General features: G+C 46.4%; 1 protein-coding gene across 1 annotated transcript in view; it reads right to left on the reverse strand.

Annotated features, from left to right (window-relative positions):
* NTM (neurotrimin) overlaps positions 1-16,291 on the reverse strand; it is a 409,793-nt gene that overhangs the window by 13,920 nt on the left and 379,582 nt on the right. Inside the window, exons 4-6 of the mRNA XM_052661943.1 lie at positions 8,832-8,966; positions 6,863-6,983; positions 160-311 (exon numbers count right to left, since the gene is read on the reverse strand). Coding sequence (XP_052517903.1) covers positions 160-311; positions 6,863-6,983; positions 8,832-8,966 — 408 coding nt within the window. The remainder of the gene's footprint in view (positions 1-159; positions 312-6,862; positions 6,984-8,831; positions 8,967-16,291) is intronic.

Here is a 16,291-nt window from a genome sequence, read left to right on the forward strand (position 1 = left end):
CACGTGGGCTGTTTCTCTCTCGCCCCCTCCCTCCTCATCCCTGTCCTTCTCACCCACCCCCACCTAACTACTCCTGACTCTCTTCCTTGCCCCCCATTTCCCTGCTCCCTCCCCACCCCCACCATGCTCCTTGCTGTCCAGCTTGGGGCTCCGTCTCACCGAACAGTGTGATGCTGGCATTGGTGTGACCCAGCTTGTTGGAGGCCACACACGTGTAGTTCCCATAGTCGTGTTCAGAGACGTTGAAGAAGATGAGTTTTGAGAGGAAAGGTCTGTTTTCCACTTTGACCCCCTTCTTTCCTTCAACCAGCCTGAGACAAGAGACAGACCGAAAAGAGAGGGAAAAGGGGATGGTTATATGTATTTTTCCTCACGAGGAAGAAGAAAAACTCTGGAATTAGTGATCTTCCCTCTTCCCCCTTTCTGGCATCACTATAATCCCATTTTTTTGTTTGTTTGTTTGTTTTATACTCAACCACACAACAAGTTCGCCACCATGGTGCACGTAATTACATTTCTCTGTTTTATGTGTGTGCCCGGAGACATGCTTGGCACAGAGCAGATCTTCATCTCTCCATCAGTTACTGAAGTTCTCTGAAGGCGAGTGCCTTCAACAAATACAATGCGCCAGCTGTGTGCCATTCAGTCCCACAGGATCCGAGCAGTAGGTGCTGGAAAATTGATGTTATTGATGAAGATGATGATGATGGCAACCATGAAAATGAAGAACCTAGTCTGCAAACAGGAGAAAAACCCGACGGGTTTGAAAGAGCAAAGTTTTTCATGCACCTGGTAGTAATAACTATCCCTTAAGAACTTGAAACATTCTACAGATAGTAATTTACCCTTGGACCTGATCAGGGTAAAAGAATCAGGGACTGTTTTCACACTAGGGGACCCTGATGGGCCTGGGTGTCCATTGCATTTGAGCATCTCATCCTGGGAGGGATTACAGAAGCCCGAGTGTGTGGCCTCAGGCGGCCAGGACCACTTCCCTGGCTGTCTTACCCCGTCATGGAGGCCAACGTGCCTTAAGGGGCTGGGGGCCACTGATAAAACCCAGGGAGAGAGGTGGGGAGGGCAGCCGGACACACTTGTTACAAGTGCGGACTCTTACGGGGCAATCAGAGAGGGAAAGGAATAACTGCTTCGGTGGTGGATGGGGCCACGTTCTCCTTCTTTGGAGGCTGTTAGGAGGAATTCCTATTGAACCTGCATGTCTGCATGGAAATCATAAGACCAGTGCTTGTCTTTGTAAAAACCGCTGGGATGTCCTATTTCGGAGAACAGGCTTTAAGCCAAACGGTTAGTTCCCCTGAAATAATTTGTCTTCCTTGCCTGGAAGCTGTCTATGCTACAGGAAAGATAACCACCAGTGGGGACAACATCCTTCTAAATGGAGGATCTCAGGGATGGATCCCAAAAGCTCAGCTGCCTGTGTAGGGCCTGGATGGAGCAGGACACGTGACAGGACAATATGTCAAGGTGGACACATGTTGGAATGGGTTCGCAGGGCAGAAATTGAGGCAAATGGTTGGTACTGGAGTCATCAAACTGAGAAAGACAGTATTCCGGGCAGAAATAGAAAGCAAAGCCCAGCAGGACAATGATGAGAAAATGCTTTGTAAACCATAAAATGTTATTCAAAATAATATATTTCCGTGGAGTGAGACATTGCAAACTCCTTCCTGTCCCTGGGCCACGGGACAGTTTTGGCAGCAACATCAGCTGCTGTATCATTATCTGAAGGTGTCCTCTCTGCAGGATGAATGAATGGACGGTTCTCTCCATCGCCAAGATTTGTGACCGCTGTGATGAGAAGACCAGGATTCGGGCCTCTGTCCCAACACAGCATCTGTCTCCACGGAAGTCAGAGTGGGGCTGTGGGAACTTGTGTTGCTTTCCATCCTGTAGATATTCATCTGGGGGCTTTTATCTCTCCCACGTGAGGGACAGCGAACCAGCCCGGGTCCACGTACTTTGTTATAATGTGAGCAAGGTCCGAAAGGAATGAGGTGTCTGGCTGTTCAGCCAGAAGCCACTGTTCTATCTCTGGCTTGTTCTGTTGCTATCCTGCAGGGGATGCTGTCCATAGGAAGCTCTGCAGCCCACCTGCCAGAGGCTTCTCTGAGTTCCTCAAGCTTATTGATCCCTTTTGCCATTCTGAAGCCATTCCTGGGCTGTGGAGGAAGCTGTCACATCAGGACCAAGCTGTGAATTAGATTTCAGCTCTGCAGTGGGGAGAGAACACTTGCCCAGAAAGCAGGCTTTGCTGACAGCTCTGAAATGTCTTTAGCTAAAAGCAGAGCAGGGCGGCCAGTGGTATTCGGCAGCATTTTGCAGCTTCTGGGGTGACGTTCCGTGTGGTCACACACTTCCCCATGCCACAGAGGACAGATGCCTCCATGCAATGGGAGAACGGAGGTGTCTGAAACTGAGTCAGATATGCTGAGACAGGTGTGCTGAGACTGAGCAGGACCCTGTGGAGCTCTGGTGCACAAAGCCTTTCTGTATCCCCAGTTTTCTAGTTTGTAGGAAATAGGTTTCATTCAGCCTCCTAGACCTTCCCTGAGTTGCAAAGGGCAGGTTCAAACACTTGCTAATTAGGGATGGGAGGGCATGCCAGAAGGGGAGAAGCAACCAAGAAGCAATGGGACAGCCTTGGGACAGGGTCTTGTTTCCCCTTCAAGGCCACTGGGGAGGCTGTTAAGGGATGCGTGCGTGCTAAGCTGCTTCAGTGGTGTCCAACTCTGTGACCCCATGAACTGTAGCCTGCGAGGCTACTCTGGCCATGGGATTCTCCAGGCAAGAACACTGGAGTGGGTTGCCGTGCCCTCCTCTCCCCTTTAAGGGATACACATAATATCTTTGAGTTGTTTAGCAGATGTTGAAACCACCACCAGGTGGGAAAAGTTAACTACAAACTGCCCATAAGCACAAAAGGTTAATGATGCTGATCCCTGATTATCTCACCATCAGCCAATCAGAAGAATGTCCACTAGCTGATCCCACCCTCCTCTCTGAACCATTACTATAAAACTCCCCATTATCCCCTCCAGGTCGGGACACAAAGTTTTCAGGGCATGAACCCACTGTGACTCCCTTTTCCTGGCAAAGCAATAAAGCGATTCTCTTCTTCTTCACCCAAAACTCTGCCTCTGAGAGAGCCAATTTGGTGTCAGGGTACAGAGGCCAGTTTAGTATTACTACCAGGCTTCAGCTTCTTCATGCTTTTCAAGAATTCAAGTCCCTACAGATGAGTGGTCTTTATTAAGGACAGGGTTCCCTTTCCTCTCCCTTTGATCCACGGCACACACGGTGGTGACAGGCGCTGAGTGACTAGAACGCAGTCAAGAGAGACTTCTACCCTACATTCTGAGAAACCGCCTGTCTCCATTACAAGGACTCCTTTGACTGGTCTCAGAAATCCACTCATCTCACCAGGGATATCAATTAGGTTAGAGGGGGCCTTCCCCCTAGTGGAGCCATCTTCCCTGGGAGACCTCCCTGGAGGAGTGACCTGCCAGTGGTCCAGGAAGGACAGGCAGCGACGAGAGTTCAGAGGCAGAGATGCTCTTCAACAGCCTGGTGCCCAGAGGACAGACACCTCCATTCAATGGGAGAACATGGGGTGGGGGGTAAATAAGTGAAGAGCAAATAGAAAAACTGAGCGGAATCAACTAAAGGAGAGAAAAGGAGCTGCTTCGAGAAGGGCTCAGACAGAGGACTCAGAGCTGCCTGAGCCCAGGGCTCTGAAAACCCCCTGCCCATGGAGATGCTGTCAGTCCGGTCTCTCTCATCCTGGGGGAAGCCCGCAGCCCCCTCCCTATGACACAGCAGCTGTGCAGAGCTGAGCTCGCCCTTCATATGCCCACCATTGTCCACTTCTGCCTAAGGGCTAATCTTTCCTCCACATCTTTTAAGATTTTGTTTCCTCCACATTTTGCTTGCATTTTCATCCCATCCAGGATTAGAAAAACAGGATGTAGCTGATTAATTTCCATGAAGATCTGAATCATTGAAAGTTCAGGAATTTACCCTGGAGCTCAACGGATTTCTGTTTTGTTTTTTTTTTTCCTATGTTTTCTGATATTGGATTTTCATGTCTCAGTTTTCTTCTTCATATAAAAGAAAAGATAAAATGGATGGAGAAAGGAAGCAGGATTTTGAAGAAAGATACCCACGTTTATTTATTGGGAAAATACTATTGCCTTCTGCTTGATTATGAATTCTTGGGAAAAAGGAGAAAAGCCAGTTATTTCTTCTTATCTCTTTCTGAGTCTGGTTTTACTCATTCTGTCTCAGTACTTGCATCTACACAATGGGCTGGATGAATACAGTGCACCCAAGTTGCTGCCGGAACTGGCGCTTAAGAACAAAAAAGTAGTGCTTCTCACGTGGAAGGATTATAATGAGCCACAGCGGAACCTCTGACTAGAGGCTCTGCATTAACCCCTGAAGTTTGTTTACAACCAAGTCACTTAGTCAGAGGTTCCGCTGTGGTTCATTATAATCCTTCCATGTGAGAAGCACTACTAGAGGGGCTCCTGGAGAAGGCAATGGCGACCCACTCCAGTACTCTTGCCTGGAAAATCCCATGGATGGAGGAGCCTGGAAGGCTGCAGTCCATGGGGTCGCTGAGAGTCGGGCACGGCTGAGCGACTTCACTTTCACTTTTCACTTTCATGCATTGGAGAAGGAAATGGCAACCCACTCCAGTGTTCTTGCCTGGAGAATCCCAGGGACGGGGGAGCCTGGTGGGCTGCCGTCTATGGGGTTGCACAGAGTTGGACACGACTGAAGCGACTTAGCAGCGGCAGCAGCAGGGGGGCTCTTGGTGCTGACTGGCCTTTTTTTTTTTTAAATTAATTTAAAAATTTTTGGCTGCTCTGTGTGGCATGTGGGATCTTAATTCCCAGACTACGGGTCAACTCTGCATGCCCTGCAATGGAAGCAGAGTCCTAACCACTGGACCACCAGGGAAGTCCCTAACTTTTTTTTATTGCAGTATAGTTGATTTACAGTGTCATGTTAACTTCAAGTGTACTGCAAAGTGAGTTAGTTATACATTCATATATATATATGTATATATATACACACACACATATATATATTCTTTTGCAGATTCTCTCCTCTTATAGGTTATTACCAAATGTTGAATATAGTTCCCTGTACTATTATATAGCAGGTAGGTCCTTCCCTTGTTGATTATCTCTTTTATATATATTTAACAGTAGCGTGTTGGAGAAGGCAATGGCACCCCACTCCAGTACTCTTGCCTGGACAATCCCATGGATGGAGGAGCCTGGTGGGCTGTAGTCCATGGGGTTGCTAAGAGTTGGACACGACTGAGCGACTTCACTCTCACTTTTCACTTTCATGCATTGGAGAAGGAAATGGCAACCCACTCCAGTGTTCTTGCCTGGAGAATCCCAGGGATGGGGGAGCCTGGTGGGCTGCCATCTATGGGGTTGCACAGAGTTGGACACGAGTGAAGCGACTTAGCAGCAGCAGCAGCAGCAGCAGCAGCAGCAGCAGCAGCAACAGTAGTGTGTATCTGTGAATCCCAAACTCCTAATTTATCTGTCTTCCTCCCTTCCCCCTGTGATAACCACGTTTGATTTCTGTCTATGAGTTTGTTTCTATCTTGTAAATAAGTTCACTTGTCGTATTTTAGATTGCGTATATAAGTGATGGGATATGGTATTTGTCTTTTCGTTTCACTTCCCTCACTATGATAATCTCCAGGTCCATCCAAGTTGCTGTGAATGGCATTATTTCATTCTGTTTCATGGCTGGCTAATATTCCATTGTATATACGTACCACATCCTCTTTATCCGTTCATTTGTCAGTGGGCACTTAGGTGGCTTCCACATCTTGGCTACTGTACCTAGTGCTGCCGTGAACACTGGCCTTTTGAGTAAAGAGCCCCCGGCACTGGGGATGTTAAGTCCTGCGGGCAGCAGCTGGGTCGCTCTCAATCTGCGTCTTGGCCTGGAGTTGTTCACCCTCTCTCCTTCCCAAAGTTGCCCTTTTTGTGGCTTTTTCCCTCAGCTTCTCAGGCTTGTCACTCCTTCCCCCTCCTGTACCCCACATACACCTCAGGACCCTGCATTGCCCCCTCCCATTTTCACCAAGTTGGGTTCTGACCGTGGACAGCTCTTGCCCATCAATTGCTGTTCATCCACCTTAAAATAGCTCTTTGATGGCAGTAATTGCCTGGCTTTCTGAGCTGCTGAACCCTGTGCTAACGTGCCATTTGATAACTCCTCGCAGTGACAAACTTCAGTGAGTCACGCAAACATCCGGATGGCAGCTGTGACAAGAGGAGGGGACGGGAGGCCCTTGTCTTTCCTCCTGCCGTGAGAGTGTACGTTCTGCACAAAGGAGCGCCAAGTCAGTCACGGACACGCCCCTGCGCCACCACTGAGTGCACCCGGGATGGAACCAGCGTCCTGGGCCGAAGCTAACTCAGCACCGGGAGCACTCCTGACGCCTTAATGCAAGCCTGGGAATGTGTTAAAAATAGCTGCGGGCAGAACACATTATTTCCCAGGCCTATAAAAACCTCACAGGCTTGCCAGGGCTCCTGGTGGTCTTTCCTCTGACAGTTCATTTTCCTAAAGAAATGGTTTTCCTTGGGCTCGTTGACTGGCGAGTGATAGTTCCGCGTGGCAGCATTACAAACACAGCTGAAGTTCATTCACGTCAAGAAGAGATTGGTCTGGGTACTGTTTCTCCTTCACAGGTAAGAGGCACTTAAGAGAGGACTTTGCAGGAATCCACTTGCATCTGTGTGGAACCAGGGACCTGGAAGAGCTTCCTTCTTCTTAGGGGAGGGAGAGGGGAAGGGAGTCTTACCTTTTGTCATCCTTGTACCACTGGAATTCTGCCGAGGGAACCGCGGAGGCTTCGCACTGCAGCGTCCCCTTCTGTCCCACAGGCACTCCCGTCCCCTTAGCTTCAGAAATGTATGGAGGATCTACAAAGAGAGGACATTCGACAGCATCTCAAATGCCCCCTCGCTTTGTTTTCCAGGCCCCACTCTAACTCCGGTCTCCACGAAGTGCCGGAGAATGAAGCCATCCCGCATCACCAGGGAAAGGCTCGAGCGCACTGCCTCCACTCCCCTCTGAATGCCAGTGGGATGGGCAGGCATCTAGGCCTATTTCCTGTTTAAACTTTTCCACTTTCATAGGAGATAGCCAACTCCATCCACCGTATGCCCCATGGCTTGACAGTACCTTTAATCTAGCCCTATAGATTTTCTGCACACCAGGTTTTTGCCAGAGTATATAAGCTTTCAAGCTATTCAATTCCCATCGAAAACTCAGTTTCAAGAAATAATAGTCCCGGAGAATTGCCTGGGGGATATACAGATCTGTCATTCTTGGAGGTGTTCTACCCTGGACCCTTGAATACAGCCAGAACAACTTCACTTAAGTACTCGGCCTGCTTTCATTCCAAGTCTCTGCCAAATCACCCTTGTCATGCCGACAGCTGCACTGAAATGCACTATGGAAAAGAGCCACAGCCAACCACTGCCCGGCCACTGCAAGCGATGCTTGCTGTTTTCTATTTATAGAGACCTTAAAGTGAAATTATTTTTCAAGTCTCAGCATCAGAGAAAAGCAGTGCTTCTCCCAAGCGACAAATTCACTTTTATCTTACGGACATAAACCTCAAACCAAAAGATGTTTCCTCTCTTTGCTTTAGCACCTCAAAGCCAAATCCTGGACCCACATCTGACCACCTCAGGCTATAAACATCGTGTGCTGATTTACCCATAGATTTCTCTTATTTCCCTATATAGGTTTTTCCCTTCTCTTACATCTCCTTACTGTTTAGGTTAATCTTTATTAACTGTAAATTATGTCACTTTAAAAAGAAATTGTGGTAGGGTACAAAAATGGCATGATTGCTTCACCTGTTTCCTTGATTCTTCAAGTGCTTTGTGTTAATTAGGCTCGAATTGTAACATAAACCAACATATTAAAGGAGTAAACATCAAACCAAGGTATTCTTCCTCTATGTCCAACCCCACCCCAAGTTTGGAAGGAGAAACTCTTCTTGTCTGCTGGTTTAACCCTTGGGTTCTATTCTGTCCTAAGAACATCTGAAATCAGCACAGCTGGGAAAACATTCTGAATGACCTAGAGACCTGAGTCAGGGTACCTAACAAGGAACCTAGAGAGAATGCATGAGGGAGTGGGGACATTGAGTAGCATCGATGTCAGAGAGAATTGGATGGTGAAGGGAGAGGAGGAGTCCAGAGAAGTGGCCTCCAGCTTTTTGGGTTCAGTACCTCTATTAGCAAAAAACAGGTATGAGATATACCCTCTCATATTGGATATGTGTATGTTTATCTATTTATAGTTCAATTGTGAATGTATACCATGTCAATCAACATACATAATTAGAAGAGGATGAGAAAACATAAGTATACCATAAACATAAATAATAATATATCTTCCATACGTGTGCTTTTTATTTTTGCTCCCTATTAAGAAGATGACTGTCCAGAGAATGAGAAGCTTGGTGACATTATGAGTAAAAATTGGGATTTAAAGACAAGCTTGTATAAATTATGCACTGAATGCCATGTAGTGATCTTTTAGGACTCAAGTTTTGGATTATATAAAATCACTTTCAGCACCCATTTATTTTCTTGAAGAGTTTAGAACTGTTGCTCTTGAAAGCAGAAAATGGACAGCGAGGCTGCCCCATTTCCCACCCCGAGTCAAGGCTGGCACTGGGGTCCAGCTCTCTCTGTGGCCAGGAGGGCAGCACCTCCCAAAGGTGCTGAGTGGGGGCGCCTGAGACTACTTACAGTTCACGGTGACCTTGACTCTCCGCACCACGGGGGCCGCCACGTCGTTGGAGGCGCTGCACTCGTAGTACCCCGACTGCTCCCGGGTGATGCCCTGGATTTCCAAGTATTCGTCTTCACTCACAAAGCCCACAGCTGCAGGAGTAGGGGTGAGGAAATAGGAGGAAAAACACCAAAGGCACAAACTTAGCAAACCAATCTCAGCTCAGATTCTCAGGATGGACGCCAGCTCACCCGCCTGCCTCCCTTCTACCTCTTACATCACTAGCTTGTCCTCGGTTCCCCAGCGGACCAGGTACAGTGCTCCCACCCGGACCAAGCACAGAGTCTGGAGAACTGCCGGTCCTCAGTAAGTGATGAATAATTTCAGTGTTCATCCTCCCCGATTCTCACCAAGCAGTCAGGCTCTGGGTCTGAGATAGGCACCCCCATCCCACCCCTCTAGGCCATCACAGAGCACACCGGGATGTCTGGAGGAACAAATGATAAACCGATTACATGAAAGCACTTTGAAACCCACTTTGAAAGTGCTATATAGTTATCCTATGATTTTCCTGGAGGTCCAGACTCAAAGGATCAGGGCTATGTTAACACAGTGTGGGGGCCCATTCTGAGGGGGAGGGAAGAGGCACAGTCCTTCCCCCAGGGAATAAAACCTCTCCATAATGCTGCCTGTATCTGTGATGCCGCAAATAAATATGACAATAAAAAGAAACTGATGTCATACAAAGAATTATGTGTGTGGTATGTAAATAAGGAGAAGAGGGCATCAGAGGATGAGATAGCTGGATGGCATCACCGATGCAATGGACATGAACTTGGGCAAACTCCGGGAGTTGGCGATGGACAGGGAGGCCTGACTTGCTGCAGTTCATGGGGTCGCAAAGAGTCGGACACGACTGGGTGCCTGAACAACAATAACAACGTGTAAACAATGCTTGTATTTGTTCTGTGACATTGCTAAGATCACCATTTTTATAACGGTAATAGCAGGAGCGATGACAATGACATAGAAGACAACAGCTCTCGTACACAGAGGGACCACTGCCTGCCCAGAGGGTTGGCACTCCTGGGTCTTGACAAGTCTGTCACCATCCAGACCTAGTCCAACCTGAGCATCCCCCAGGTGTCTTTCTGCCCTATGAAACCGGTAGTGTACACGTATAGGAGCTCCCTTGCCTGTACTACCTGTGGACAGCATCTATCACAGCAGGCAAGCACGTGTTAATAAGTTCACAGGAAGAACCAAGAAGATGCTGGAAGTAGCAAGCAAGGCCCCAAAGTCCAGAACCTGAGAAGACAGTCAACATTAACCCATAGAGACTCATGGTCCCCACCAGTAAGCACAGTGGCCTTAATTGTCTGTCACTGCTCCCTAAGCATCTTTCGGGGAAAGAGCACTAACCTTGAACGGACGAAGGGTGGAGGAAATGAGAAGAGGCTTAAGTGAAGAGCTCTTGCTTCCTTCTACGTTGTCGTTGTTTATTTGCACCCACCGTGAGCCTGCACTTGTCAGATCTTCCCCGCTAGATGCTGTAATTACTGTGCAGAGCATTGCGGACACTCGTGTCACACTTAATATTCCCATTAATTTTAAATGGTGGTCCTTGGTACATATGTGTGGCAATTGGTGTCATATTTTAATTAGGCTTGCCCTACACCATCTGAAATTAATAATAGCTCGAATTACCAGTGTAATTTATAAATTAACAGTGCTGTAGCATTAGGAAATAAATTAGCTCTGGTGAGCTGTTTCTGGATCGAGCTCCAGTGTCAGGACAGTGGCTGGTAGGACCTCAGATCTCCTGGGAGGCTGCGATGACACCATCAAAGCAAGGAAACAAAACGACACAGAGTTCCCGGGTCCCTTGTTCTCTCCAACCACAGATCACACATCTGGTTTAATTCTATCAATCAAACAGGTTCTTGTGTGACCGCAGTAAGTCTTACAGGAACCAAACTCTGATGAACTTGTTATAGGAACATCCAAATGGAGAAGTTGAGGCAGAGAGGGGGATATTGCCATAGGGTGAAACGCAAGTATGTAAATATTAGGGCAATCATAGTAAAAAAAAAATTCTCAAGTTTTTTGTGGGAACATTGCACTACTGTAGGTGAAATTTACAATATTAATATCAGGCAATTTTAAGTAGGGAAGGAAGCTGGATAGTTTAAGATTTGGGCAAAGTGTACATTTCCTACCGATCTATATCTGTATTACCGGAGGAAGAGAATTACGCTAATGTCATCCTGCAAAAACCAAGGAAGCTTAATTTTACTAAACTGCATTCTCTAGAACAAATGGGGAATTAGAGAAAAAGTACAGTCATTGAATTTGTTACAATATTGTTTCCCTTGCATGTTTTGGTGTTTTGGCCTCGAGGCATGCGGGATCTTAACTCCCTGACCAGTGATTGAACCCACACGCCATGCATTGGACGACTCTGCACCAGAAGGCAAAGTCTTAACCACTGGATTGCCAGCGAAGTCCCTACAGTTCAGTTCAGTTCAGCTGCTTAGCCGTGTCTGACGCTTTGTGACCCCACGGACTGTAGCACACCAGGCTTCCCTGTCCATCACCAACTCCTGGAGCCTGCTCAAACTCATGTCCATCGAGCCAGTGATGCCATCCAACCCTCTCATCTTCTGTTGTTCCCCTTCTCTTCCTGCCTTCAATCCCTCCCAGCATCAGGGTGTTTTCCAGTGAGTCACTTCTTCGCATCAGGTGGCCAAAGTATTGGAGTTTTGTCTTCAGCATCAGTCCTTCCAATGAATATGCAGGAATGATTTCCTTTAGGATGGACTGGTTGGATCTCCTCGCAGTCCAAGGGACTCTCAAGAGTCTTCTCGAACACCACAGTTTGAAATCATCAATTCTTTGATGCTCAGCTTTCTTTATAGTCCAACTCTCAAATCCATACATGACTACTGGAAAAAAATATAGCCTTGACTAGACAGACCTTTGTCGGCAAGGTAATATCTCTGCTTTTTAATATGCTGTCCAGGTTGGTCATAGCTTTTCTTCCAAGGAGCAAGTGTCCTTTAATTTCATGGCTGAAGTCACCATCTTCAGTGATTTTGGAGCCCCAGAAAATAAAGTCTGTCACTATTTCCATTGTTTCCCCATCTATTTGCCATGAAGGGACAGGTCTGGATGCCATGATCTTGGTTTTTTGAATGTTGTGTTTTAAACCAGCTTTTCACTCTCCTTTTTCACTTTCATCAAGAGTCTCTTCAATTTATGCCATAAGGGTGGTGTCATCTGTGTATCTGAGGTTATTGATATTTCTGCCAGCAATCTTGATTCCAGCGTGTGCTTCATCCAACTCGGCATTTCGCATGATGTACTCTTCATGTAAGTTAAATAAGCAGGGTGACAATATACAGCCTTGACACACTCCTTTCCCAATTTGGAACCAGTCTGTTGTTCCGTGTCCAGTTCTAACTGTTGCTTCCTGACCTACATAAAGATTTCTCAGGAAGCAGGTAAGGTGGTCTGGTATTCCCATCTCTTGAAGAATTGTCCACAGTTTGTTGTGATCTACACAGTCAAAGGCTTTGGCATAAACAATAAAGCAGAAGTCCCTACACTTCCTAATTAAAATGGGTAAGGTATGCAAAAATTAATATGTATAGATCAAAATGCTTTACACATTTTAGCTTTCCCTGTCATATTTTTCACCTTTCTCCTCATATACTTTTTCTCAATTAGAAGCAAAAATATCAAAACCAGAGAGAAAGCTAGCATATATATACATATATGGGTTTCCCAGGTGGCTTGGTGGTAAAGAAACTGCATGCCCATGAAGAGGACCCAGATTCGATCCCTGGTCCAGAAAGATCCCCTGGAGAAGGAAATGACAAACCCACTCCAGTATTCTTACCTGGAAATCCAATGGACAGAGGAGCCTGACCGGCTACAGTCCATGGGGTCGCAAGGAGTCAGAGCTGACTTACAGACTAAACATACATACATATATGTAGATAACAAATAAAACTCTGAATCACCAGAAATGAGATAGCCATCAGTACTACTTAAACAAGCAAACAGAAAAGAAAATAAATGAACTGAAATCTGAATTTATAGAGTTAATGATTCAAGGAAAGTTTTCCTTTAATAGCATCTGTGTTCTGGTTATGAAATGATCAGTGCTTTGTCGCTTGAATGGAGAATTTATAAAAATATTGGAAGAAAGAAAAAAAGAAAACAGATCCACAGAGGCAGGACAGAGGCTGACGTCAGTAGAACAGCATAGAATCATTGTTTGAATAGAGAATTTTAGTTGCCAGTCATACCTATTGAATCAGGATCTCCTTGGATGAGGAGTTTTAAAAACTCTCATGTATACTCAACTTTGGGAATTAGGGATTTAGGTCAATCCTGTATTTTTCATGTGGGAAACTGAAGCTTAGACGAGGCCAGGATCACACATGTGGACAGCAGCAGCACACTAGGTCACAGGATGGCCCCCACACCTATTAATCCTGCAGCTACGAGTGTTTTCTAGTGGTGGTTTTATGCCTTGTGCACTGGCTTTATTTTCCCATGTAATTGAAGCTCTTTAACAGCAGGGACCACGTCTTGGGCTTTTCTGGCTTTCAAGGCACTCAGGATGTAGTTTACATAATTGGAAGTTTGTCAACCTCTTTTTTCTTTTTATTTATTGCTTCTATGTTATGAATTTTATTTTAATTGGAGAATAATTGTTCTATAATGTTGTGTTGGTTTCCGCTGTCCACAACGTGAACCAGCTATGCTGTGCTTCGCCACTCACTCCTGTCCGGCTCTTTGTGACCCCATGGACTGTAGATCTCCAGGCTCCTCTGTCCATGGGGATTCTCCAGGCAAGAATACTAGAATGGGTTGCCATACCCTCCTTCAGGGGACCTTCCCAACCCAGGGATCGAACCTGGGTCTCCCACATCACAGGTGGTGGATTCTTTACCATGTGAGCCACCAGGGAAGCCCAAGAATACTGGAATGGATAGCCTATCCCTTCAGCAGGGGATCTTCCTGACCCAGGAATCAGCTTTAAGCATGCATATATCCCCTCCCTCTGGAGCCTCCCTCCCACCCTTCTCCCACCCCACCCCTTGAGGTCGTCACCGAGTGCCGTGCTGAGCCCCGTGTGCTGTGCAGAAGCCTGCCACTAGCTATTCATTTTACACATGGTAGTGTGTGTATGGCAACACCTCTTTCCCGATTCATCCCGCCCTCCCCTTCCCCCACTGTGTCTATAATCTGTTCTCAACATTTGCGTTTCTATTTCTGTCCTAAAAGTAGGTTCATCTGTCCCCTTTTTCTAGTTTCCATCTATATGTGTTAATATACGACACCTGCTTTTCTCTTTCTGACTTACTTCACTCTGTATGGCAGGCTCTAGGTCCATCCACATCTCTATAAATGACTCAATTTTTCTCCTTTTATGGCTGAATAATATTCCAAGGTATATATGTATCATATCATCCTTATCCATTCACTCTGTTCCCAAACAGCACCACCTTTGGCAATTGTTCCTGGTAAAATCATTGTATCTCCTGACTTTAAAAAATATCATCACCACTAGTGTTCTAACAATAGCCTTTCTTTAAATATGTGATTTTAAAAGTTTTATCGAGTGTTTAGTATAATTTATATTTAATCCTGTGGCTGATTATTTCCTTGGGGGATGCATCCTTAATTTAAAAATGGAGATCCATGAGGAAATGTGATTTATCTAACAGAATTTGTTTTGCAACCAACTTTTCAGGAACAGAACTATTTCATTAAGCGGACTCTGACAATCCAAGTTGGGAAAGGAAGCAGGTTGGATTTCATTTCCTGAAGCCCCAAAGAAGCTTCGTACTCTTCGGAGGACTTCAGCTCAGAAGTTTATAACCCACAGAAGGATGAATACCGCCCTGTGTAAGGAATATTCCTTTGGAAAAGAAACCTCAAGTTTCTGAGTTCATAGATTGGGCTTTGAAATCTGTATAACTGAAAATAATAATAGCCACGGCTATCATTTTTATCTCACCTGAGAAACACTTGTCAAGGAGAACAGCTGCAGCTATTGGAGAGAAGAAGGCACAGCTGTCTCCTTGCTTTAGTATGAGTTGAAATAAAATATCACTGGACCTCAGAAACTAAGAGCAAAAAAGAGCATAGAATTCTAGAATTCCAAATTTGGAATCATTTAAAAAATTATCTCAAATTCTGTGACTAGTCTGGTCCTAGATTCATCTTCTAGATTTGTCTGAAAGTGAATGTCACTCAATCACGTCTGACTCTTTGTGACTCCATGGACTACACAGTACCTGGAATTCTCCAGGCCAGAATACTGGAGTGGGTAGCCGTTCCCTTCTCAAGGGGACCTTCCCAACCCAGGGATTGATCCCAGGTCTCCTGCATTGCAGGCAGATTCTTTACCAGCTGAGCCACCAGGGAAAGCCCACCTGGGAAGATTCGTCTAGTCCTAAACTAGTCCTCTAGACTCTGGTTCCCTCCTCCCTTCTGATTTGCATCAGGAAGTTCCTGTTCAATGCCGACTGGGCTTTGGGGAGAGCTCTTTACAGGACAGGTAAGAGGGTGTCCCTCCAAGGTGTCTTGATTTTGAGCTGAGCAGCACTGGAAGTTTTGTGCTTTGATGGAGGAAGCCATGGTTTTGCTCAGGTGCTGGGAGGTTTGGTCCACAAACACGTGGTGATAGAAGCATGGTTAGTATCCTCAACAGCAGCCCTTGAAAGCCAGAGGACTTGTCTGAGGTCTGAGGGAGGAAGTGGAGAGGGTGGAACTAGAGAAGATGTGTTCAGGGAAGACTTTAGAGGTGGGCGAGGCTGCTGTGAGATCCAGAGTCAGCAGCTGCCGATGCAGCAAGGAAGCCTCCTCATCCCCCTCCGCCACCCCTGCTGAGAACTCAGAGCAGCTTGGGGCTCCCAGGCTTCAGACAAAAACCCTTATAGCAGACCCTTGCTCTATTTCAGCCTGAAGAGGCAGTTGTGGGGGGCTGCATGGAGGGGGCCTCCGAGAACTAGCAAGGAGATAAAGCTGGGGTCTCTAGGCATGGAGATGGGCCCTCAGGGCCATCTTAACCTGGCGTTGGGGGAATCCTGGGGCTGTTGGATCAGGCTGGGGGCTCCTGGGCTCCAGACAAAAGCCACATCTGCTGTGACAGGGCAAGATGACCAGTGTCAAAAGGCATTTATAAATATTAATACAATGTTTTTTACTGCTGAGTAATCGATACAGGAGAGCTTCTGAGGGCCTGGTATTCAGCTGGAGCAAAATGGCTGAAGTGCTGATCTCAGCTCTTAGCCCCACTGGCCTCCGCCGCACTGTGGACAGGGGTGAGTCCCCATGTTTGCACAATGGCCCCTGAGGTAATCCTAGCTGATGGCTCACTCTCCATTCTTCTGATTCCTCTTCTTTAAAATGAGAAAATGACACCAATGTATACGGTGGTTGTGAGCATTCAATAAGT

This window comes from Budorcas taxicolor, chromosome 25 (genome assembly GCF_023091745.1).
Source record: "Budorcas taxicolor isolate Tak-1 chromosome 25, Takin1.1, whole genome shotgun sequence".
NCBI classification, from domain to species: domain Eukaryota; kingdom Metazoa; phylum Chordata; class Mammalia; order Artiodactyla; family Bovidae; genus Budorcas; species Budorcas taxicolor.